Consider the following 10204-nt stretch of genomic DNA (forward strand, 5'->3'; position numbering starts at 1 on the left):
TTCGACCGATTTCATTCAAATTTTGTATTTCGTTATATAAAACTACACTCTTTAAAATGAAGCAACAGATTGCAATCAATTCAAAAGCATTTTGACTATCATATTAAATAAAATAACTAAAAAAATAAATAGACATAATTATTTTTTTTAGTTAATGAATTTTATAATTATGGCAAAATTGAATTAAGGAAGCCATTTTTAGCATCGATCGGGTGTGAAAACATCTTCCGCCAGTACAGACCCCATCTAAGTCAAAAGACAATGAAAATAGAGAGCGCGTTCATAGAAAGCTGGAAGCTAAGTCATTTTTTCTATCATTAGATGCTTAACACAACAGCGGATGGCCAATAATCTTACAGTGATATACGTGTAGTGAACACTTTATGAAGTTATTTAGTTATTATACTTCAGCCGAGAGGGCTAATAAGTCAATCTCAATATCGACTGAACCGGGTTCGAATCCCAGCGTTGACACCACAATATTTTTTCCTTTCATTTAACACATAAGGAGTTTACTGTGTCCTGCTCTCCTCAACAGTCTCTGACGATAGATGACACCAAGATAAACTAATTTAGCCATATTCCACGGTTCATTTGACAAAACATAACTCTACCTCAACCTAACTCCATTGCATAACGGAACTCTGAAATCGGGTTCATCCAATTTACGGTTTGAAATCCATGTTAGTTGTAAATGATGACAAAACTAAGTAGTTTCGTATTTACGATATTTTTGTAAATGGTTTAAAACCCTTTAAGGTAAAAAATGCTACTAACTATAAACTTTAACTGTTAATTTGAATGACAGACTGCTGCCAGTTATGCTCTACTGGAATTTTAGATTATAAATACTCACAGATTATAAATACTCACTAATCATTCGTTATTGATTGTTTAAAAGAAAACTTTTACAAATATATAGCGTATTATCATTCAAATTATATTAGTCTTTTTAATGAATGTGCAATTATGTTACAACAGCAAAATATACCAGGAATGGAAAAAAATTATTTGCGGTGACTATAGAATCCCTTTCTGGGCCAATGGTCAAGAAAAATATCCTGAAGGATGGTTGTCTGAAAGTACACAAGCTAAAAGACTTCACGTTCTTTACTCATCAACAAGAAACATATCCAATTAGCCTTTTATGAGGCCATGATAAGCATAATTTCCACCAACTTCATTAATTTTTAAATGTCAATGAAATTTTTTTTCCAACTATGATTTGTGAAGCAAAAGTACTTTTAGCTTCAAAAAACACATAAAAAATATCAATAAAGTACTTGTGCTTTATGCGTTCATTTATTTGATAATTCCTCACCGAGTTTACTTGTTATTATTAACACAGAGTTTTTAAATTCGGCAATTTATAAGCACAGAAATACAAGTGTATGATCAATTTTTAACAGCAGGCAACATTTTGAAAATCTTACCAAAAAATTGTCTTAAAAATGAAATTAATTTTTGGTATAAAGTTAAATTTTTTTTATTTTATATATAATTCAATCTCCACTACAAGAATATTCTAATATTACTAGAAAAAAAGAATGGCCCTACAAAGGGTAATGCAGATGTAACATACTTGCTTGTTGACTATTTATGGACTAAAGATGGATGAACCAAGCGCAGTAAATTTTATACTATTTACTTTTATAACCGTCGTTGAACTGACACAATTTTTGGGTTTTCGATTACTAATGTTCAATTCCATAGCCGTGTAATTTTGAATCGAATCCAGAAGACAAGGAAACTCCTGGATCAACTATTGGGCGAAATTTGCCTTCGTGGAGGACTTTTTTGATGGAACTAACCCAGCGTTACATGGAGAGGAAAACCGCGAAAACCTCCCATGGTTAGCCAGATGGCAAGGGGACTCTAACCCATGATCCATCTACCACTGAGGATATTTCACGTCAGCACTGTGGTTGGTTCGAGCCGGGTGCAGAATTCGAATAAACCAGTCATCGCTGGGATTCGAACCCGGTTCACCTCATTGGGAGGAGAGCGCTCTATCTCCTGAGTCACCACGGCGCAAATGCAGTAAATGTGGCAAATGGCTCATGAGTTTTACGCTGGTACTGTCGAGATTAATCGCAGGTTTTAATGTGATTTGTGTTTATGCCCGATTTAGCATTTATTCATAGGGCACGATTTGAAGCTTTGAATGTTAAAATCTTATATGAAGTGCATGTCAAACTCGAATATTGTAGAATAACAGCGAAAAGTGCAAAAATGAATGTCTAATATTATAAATATGAATTGAATAACAATTGAATTCCTAATCTTCGTCCCCAATTTTATACTTAATTTCGGAAGTAAAAATTTTAAAATTCAGGGTACTTCTGAAAATTTAAATCATGACTTTCCTTAAAAAGGAAAAACTAGATTAGTATAAACATTCACTGGAAAATTAGCGAAATACCTTCATTTTTAAAAGTAATGTAAACCATTTATTTTATGATGGCTAAATTCCCGATCTTCATCCGGGGTAAAAAAAAAATTGTAAATCAGTACTAATTACACTTAAATAATGCTCAAAACTGACAGACTTATACCAACGCAGTAAATGAAGCTAAAATAATTCCAATTGAATTAATTTATTGTTTTTTGTCCATACGTTTGTTACCTTTACGTTATTAGATTGAGTAAAACATATGCTTAGTAATTCAGCCAATCAAAATGAGGATTAACTGTATTCATTATCATTGGGGTCAATATTATTCAGATAGCATGATCGAGCCTAACTCATGATAGCCAAAATTTGCCTCAATCAAGCCATTTTTCTCGGTTTTATCACTTTCGAGGGGATTAAAAATCCTCATTCCGCAGTGTCTATTATAAAACTTCATAGTATTGATGTAGTTTTAATCGGCACCAAATATATCTATATAATATTTTGTGCCTATATTGGTAGCTACTAAAGCTGGAGTAAATTTTGAGAAGACCAGTAGTACCTCTCACAAAAATTAAGCATCATTGGCGACAACAATAGCGTGGCGATTTTTTATGTTTCTTTTAAACTAATGAGCACCATTTCTCTACTAATTTTGCGAATAACAAATAATTAAATATTATAAAAACGTACAATTAACTTCTTTTTTTTTAATCATGAGAGCTGTAAGCTAGCAAATGTTAATGATGTTACAAATATTTGAAAATAAAATAGAACCATCCATAGTTTACTTAAAACAATGAGTAATGCTAAATCAGTGTGTAAATTCCATTTTTTACATGTCTTTTCTGAACGATCTGTTTTTGAACGAATTTTATGACTGAGTGTTAAAATTTCCCCTTGCAGTCACTTTCTAAATTTTCGAACGATAGAACAAACGATTCTGTAGTTAGAGACAGAGAGAGACACACACGAACTCTTCATTTTAATATTACAGAGTAGCTGAGTATCCGCTCTTCCTACAGGTTGAAAAAAGGAGGAAAATAATCATTAAATCAATACTGAACACTGAACATGCGCAGAACTGAAATCCAATTAATACTGTTGAAGTGTTTATTTATTTATTTTAGTTATTAATTGCTTCTTTTCAGGTGACTTTGCGTTATTACAATCAGCAAAACACGTTTTTAGAAGTTCATCGCATCAAAATAAAGAAAAACTGTATGCAGTATTATTTGGCGTAATACTTTTCCTCGAGATCCATGATCAAAATTTACCACTATCTACAAATTTTACTCCAGTATTTATCCTTTTAAAGGAACCTAAAAACCTAGTTCCCCAGTATATATATTAAAACTGTAAAGCATTGCAGTTTTAAACAGTACCAAACATGCTAATATAACATATAATACTTGAATTAGTGTAATTTGTACATATTACTACTGCACCAATTCCCATAGCACCAGTTGTGCATCTTATGAAAATTAATTAAGCATCATTGGAGACAATAATAGCGTGACAATTTTTTATGTTTCTCCTAAACAGTTTAATACAGTTTCTGTATTAATTTCGAATAATAATTAATTAATGAAAAAAATTCCTCAGTATATTTTTTTAATTTCAGTTAGCACCCCTTTCCAAATTTAATTGAACATCATTGGCGTAATGGTGATTACGCAATGATGGTATTGCAATGGAGAATTTTTACGTTTCGCTAAAAGAAATAGTAATATTTCTCCATTAATTTTGCTTTTAGCAATAGTTAATTTTTTTTTACTTCGATGAGTACACATTGCCAAAGTAATTTAATCATCATTGGAGGCAATTTTTTACCATTCCCCTGGATAAATAAATACCATTTCTCCATCAGTTTTGCCATTAAGTACATAGTTTTTTATTTCAATAATTAACTAACCGTCATTAGCATTAATAATAATTTGGATATTTTTCACGCTTCTCCTAAACGAATTAATACCATTTATGCCTTAATTTTGCCTCCCCGTACATAATTTATTTTTTTAATGTAATTTTCTTTGATTTTAAGTTATTTAGTTTTATAGAAACGTGTTTTAAAAGCATAACTATAAACATGACACGTAGTTTCAGATAACTTCAGACATAACGAATTAAAAATATTTAAATATTAAAGAACATGATGTAAACTTCCTTTTTGAGTAATGAGAACTATATAGCTCGCAAACATTACTGATGGTTGCTATTTTATACCTCTCATAGGATAATAATAATAGCAATAGAATAATAATAATAATAATAGAATAATAATAATACCAAGAGAAATAGGAAACTGTATTCATTTCACGAAATTTTTGCTTTTATAAGCTTGTTCTTCTTTGTCAAAATTGGATGCTTGCAACTCGAGAAGAAGACGATCACTTATACACAGACACGTGACCTATGATCTCAGCGCCAGCTGATCGTATATAAACAATATGGTGTGTTAAAGTCGACGTTTCTCCAAGTTGAAGTTGCGTTTCTCCACATAAGTTACAATGTCAATTAACATTAAAATAATTAAGTAAAACTCCTTGTCGCACATTGAATGTATTAAAATGTGATTCCTTCTCGTCTACATCTCTTTTTAGATTTATTTTTTGTTTGCGAATTTTATTGTAACCGTGACATATTTTTGCTTTTAAATTGCCCGGCAGCTTCAATACATAATTAGTTTGTTTATGTTCTACATAGCTTTGTGCCTGTCTTTGTGTTAACTAAGAAATGTATAGTGAAAGAATTGAAATCTTTGTGAATCGATACTTGGTGAGCTTGGTTTACTCGAAATAGAATGGAAAGAACAGTTGCCAACATAAACAAATGCCCCGTTTCAACAGCTAATCAGAATCAAGATACCCACACTACGCCATTTGTAGGTATCGCATTGAAAGTAATAAACAAATAAATCAGAAGATAATTGGGTACTTGCACTGCAGGAAGAAGAAGAAGGTTACAGATAATCACCCTTTTGCCCTATGACGCCAGAGCTAGTTGATCGTTTATAAGCATAATGGTGCGTTGAAGTTGAGCTACGTTTCTTCACATAAGTTAGATTGTTAACTAAATACAGTGCCGTATCACGCACAGAATTCATTGAAATATAATTCTTTCTTGTGTACGTCTTTTATTTAGATTTGTTTATTTTATTGCAATATATTTCTGTTTTGTGTACCTGGTAACTTCGATGCATAATTAGTTTATGGTCTACATGAATTCGTGCCTGTCTTTTTGTTAAGCAAGAAATATGCAGGGAAAGAATTGAAATCTTTGCTGAAGAATCTTTGTGAAAGAATATAGAATGTGTGACTTAAAGGAATTGATACTTGGCGTGCTTAGTTTTTTTCGAAATAGAATGGAGAGAACAGTTGCTAGCGTAAATAAATATCACGTTTCAACGACCAATCAGGATGGAAATACCCACACTACGTCACTTGCAGGCATCTCATTGGCGAAAAATTTTAAACGGTATGCCACAAGGTTTATTTTGCAAATCATCTGTCCAAGCAAAAAGTGTTGTTATGAAAAATAGATAGGATTATAAATTTTCTTTCAACTAACTTAAATGTGCTGATAGTGTCAACGATTTAGAATAGTTTTTTTTTTTTGTAAAATATAAAAATTCGACTTAAAGAAATGCGAAAGTACCAGGATTAAGCTCTCTGCTTATGAGAATAATGAGTAGAATTTGTGCTACCCTAAATATAGAAATTTAGTTTGCCAAAAACTGTGATGTTGAAAAAAAACTGCTTTTACTGGTAGATAAATCAAAGGTTAGAGTCTTGATGCCTTTGGAAAAAGTTGACAAATATGTTATGTAACACTTTGAAAAAAGAGTTGCACAAAGACGCTGCTTCTTCTAAATGCTGACATCAACAAAGTACAGAAGATAAGTTTGTCTTTGTAACTGATAAATTACATAAAAGTTTATTGAAACTGCAAATCGAGAGGAAATGAAGTGATTATGCCTAACTATGAGATTTAAATCAGATTTATTCGGATACCTTCAAAAATGTGTGTCGAACCTAATTGGCTTCTAAATCAGCAAATGCCCCAATTTATCTACAATGATGTCACTTGCAGGCATCCAATTAAAATCTAAATTATATACAAAATGATAAAATGAGAGATATGAACTATATTCATAAAATAGAAGTGAGAATTAGAAGTATATTTAAAGAAAATGATTGTGAAACTGTCTTTTTTCTTCGAATAAATCGATTTCATTAACAAAGATATTTCTGCTTAAAACTTTTCTTTCCTCTTTTTGTTAAAAACAACGACATTTCAGAGAAAAATAATGGATATTTTGAAGCAATTTCGAAAATAAGTAATAAGGAGGAACATTTGAATAGCCATATAGTAAAATAAATATTGCTTTCTGTATTGTAGTAAACTTTGGTATCTTAATAGCCTAAAAATAAGAGACAACAGAAATTCTCTTTTCATTTTATTATATTTTTTCGATACACAAACTAAATGCAACTATAAAAACAACATTGTTATCATAATAATATTTGTACCATATATATTATAACATGCCAAATCACCATCTCATGCATAGTTGCATAAATTTACATGTGAATTATTTACAATTGCGAAGTTTTATATTTACAAACTCACAAAAGAGCATATTTACAGATCTACTATATACAACTCTTACAACTACTTTTATTTAATATGATAAGTTTTCAATATGATATATTTATTGACCATTTAATTCAATTACAAAAATGCTTTTCCTAACGTGTTAAAGATATTGTGAAATTTTAAATTATTTAATTACTGATTTAAGAGAGATCAGTAGAAATAAAAATTTAGAATCCGAGTAAATTTCTTTAACATTAATAAAAAAAAACCCGATATATATATATTTCTGTCAAATATAGATACAAAAAATAGAAAGAAATGTAAAAAAAAAAAAAATGCAAAAAAAAAAAAAAGAAAAAGAAAAAAAGAAATTATACAAAAAGGATATAAAAAGTTAGAATATGCATTGACCTTTCGAGTAAAGCGGGAGACCTGTTTTTTTTCTGTCACAAATAGATATGAAAACATAAATTTCAATAGAGAGCAATGTTAAAAATAGATATTTCTATTCATATATATAAATAAACATAAAAATTGAGAATATGTGTTAGAACATACAACTTTTGTAAGAAGTGAAAAAGATATTTTTTTCTGTCAAAAAAAAAAAACGATTATTAATAAAAAAAAAATAATTTAAGCATTAATTACCAATTTTTTAATTCTCTCTAAAAGGAATAATATGTATACTAATTAGCGCTTCACCTTAATATATCCCAATTAAAAGATTTACTAAATTATTAAAACTGAGATTAAAGAGCAAGGATGAGCCGATTTACTCCAAACTAGCTTAATGTTTAAACCTTATTGCTCTAATATTATATCTTTTAATTCAGTTTATAGCTTTTAAGAAGCAATGAGAGCCAAGCGTAATGACTCAATTCGTAAAAACCTATGCTAGGATGAAAAATATATATCTATGTATTTGAATTCAGCTCAAATAAGTGCTCAAGGGCCCATCATGGGTGGTACAAAAGCCATGGGTTGAGGTTCGAATCCAATATAACCAGCTGCTGAAGCTGCTCCGTAAGGCATTGGGGGTACAGGGATGGACTGAGAGGAAGCAGGGTACATTTGAGGATATTCCACAGAAGAGGAATAGGTTGTTGCGGCTCCAGCTGTCTGGGCGGTGTATCCAGCCATAGGAGCGGGTACTTGCATTTCAACAATTCCTGATCCAGAGTGGTGATGGTGCCCATGATGATGATGTCCATGGTGATGGTGATGCTGCTTTTTACGTAACAATTTTGCTAGGATACCAGCAGCTAACAAAAGTTCAATACCTTGATTGTTGTGATGGTGTCGTCCGGCCATAACCTGAGTGATGAAATCTCCAGAGAGAACGCAGCAAGCTACTAACAAAGCGAATAAAGTTCTGGAGTTCATTTTTTCCTAAGCAAAAGAAACGAAAAAAGGTTAATTATTCTTTTCTTTAAATTTCACTAAAACATCTGTATTGGAGAAGTTGTTTCAGCCGTTTTATAACTTTTGATGCATCGGTATATTTTGCAAGAGCAAATATAAATTAAAATGTCTTGTGTATGGAATAAGTTATCAAAAATGTAACGAGAAAGGAAAAGTTTATAAGCACAGAAAGTTTCTCAATAGTTGCACTTAATTTATCAAAAATGAAGAAAAAAAGTATGTATATTAGGGATAATAGATCAATATTTAAACAACAAAAAACGCATTATGATTAGTACGTTATGGTAAAAAAATATTATTACGTGTTATCACGTTAAAAAAAGGGTTAAAATATTATGATAAGAAAAGCGGTTGTACAAAACACCAAGAACAGTTCTATTGCTAGTAAAAACAATTAGGATTTAAAAGAGTTTTATTAGAAAGAACGCCAAAATTCTACCTGAATATATAGATCATATAAAATAACAGATCAAAGTTAAATATTTGCTGAAATATTTTGCTGTTTTGCACACCCACTTTTCTGAATAGTTATCTGTCAGATTTCAATAGCGTTTTTCCCTTTTTAAAATTAAACAGCAACCCCTAATGAGTATGCGTTAATTTTGTTTCTTTAAGTAATTCTTATCATATAGGACAGTCTGTCTGGAACAATCTATGTATTTATATTATTTTTTTTCTCCAAAAAATTGTTGGTGGAAATAGATTTTTCTTTTTAGTAGAATCAGTTAAATTCCTTTAATTTTTGGAGGTAAAAGATATTTAGTTTCATTAATTTCATCAAAATAGAATAGTTGCTGATATTGAAATTAAGTTCAATTACTGACATTATATAAAACCAATTTTCATTGTCATTTCCAGGATTTTAATAAACAACATCTAAATACTCATGAACAAAAATTACTTTCAACTTCGAAACAAATTTGAGTTTCAGAACAACAAAGAATTGAAATTAATTTTTCATACGAATCAATTATTTGTACTTGTATTACTTGTAAAAACATTTTACAAAGACGTATACATTTTTATTTAGGTATTTTATGCTTTTATCTACTACAATGATATAATTCAAGCTAAATTGGTTGGACGGATCAATCTAGTAGTCCGACGTAACGGACATAAACTACGCAATGAGAGATATTGAAAAAGGTCACTGCGTCCAGCCTACTAAACTGGACAGTGAGCGTTATGTGAAAAATGTCAATACGTTCGCACTTCTGAGGGATTGGATTTCTCGCTAATGGTACCCTGTGCAGATGCCTTCTCTCATCTAGAAGATGTTGACTTAACTGATTTAAATATAGAAAATATTTTAAAATTTGACAGCCAGGAAAATACCGTCAATCTGCAGTATTTGAAACTCCGTTAATGAAATTTTTGTATAATTCAAATATCAGTTGTCTTCGATTCATTAAAACTTTAATTCAATGTACGATTACTAGCTGCATCAAACATGCAGCAAAATACAGTTTTTTAAGAAAATTTGTAAATGTAACAAACAAAAGTTGAATTTAAAGTGATAATGCACATAAATTTGAAATAAGCTGATAGTAAACCAAAAAGTAAAAAGTGATCAGTCTCCTAAATTTTAATTATAAAAAATTCATAAATTTGCATATTATTTCAAATAAATATTTCAAATTTTTTTATTTTTTTCGGAATATAGATTTATTTACTGAAAGTGAAAACTGAGAGAAAAATTCTAATTTGCACACCTGTTCCAGAATGCTAACAATTGGTTTTAAATTACATATTAATTTAACTACGCAAATCATTTTTTTAGTACATTCCCAT

The 10204-nt window shown here is 30.3% G+C and overlaps 1 protein-coding gene across 1 annotated transcript; it reads right to left on the reverse strand.

Moving 5' to 3' along the window:
- Positions 1-7918: 7918 nt before the first annotated feature.
- On the reverse strand, positions 7919-8374 carry LOC107441226 (nuclear receptor subfamily 4 group A member 3-like). The gene has a single exon (XM_071178128.1). The coding sequence runs from the start codon at positions 8372-8374 to the stop codon at positions 7937-7939; it is 438 nt and encodes a 145-aa protein (XP_071034229.1). The 3' UTR covers positions 7919-7936.
- Positions 8375-10204: the final 1830 nt, after the last annotated feature.

Source organism: Parasteatoda tepidariorum, chromosome 2, assembly GCF_043381705.1.
Source record: "Parasteatoda tepidariorum isolate YZ-2023 chromosome 2, CAS_Ptep_4.0, whole genome shotgun sequence".
NCBI classification, from domain to species: Eukaryota; Metazoa; Arthropoda; class Arachnida; order Araneae; family Theridiidae; genus Parasteatoda; species Parasteatoda tepidariorum.

What these genes read in the sequence shown, in the direction of transcription:
- LOC107441226 (XM_071178128.1), bottom strand. Translation starts at nt 8,374, where the DNA reads ATGAACTCCAGAACTTTATTCGCTTTGTTAGTAGCTTGCTGCGTTCTC.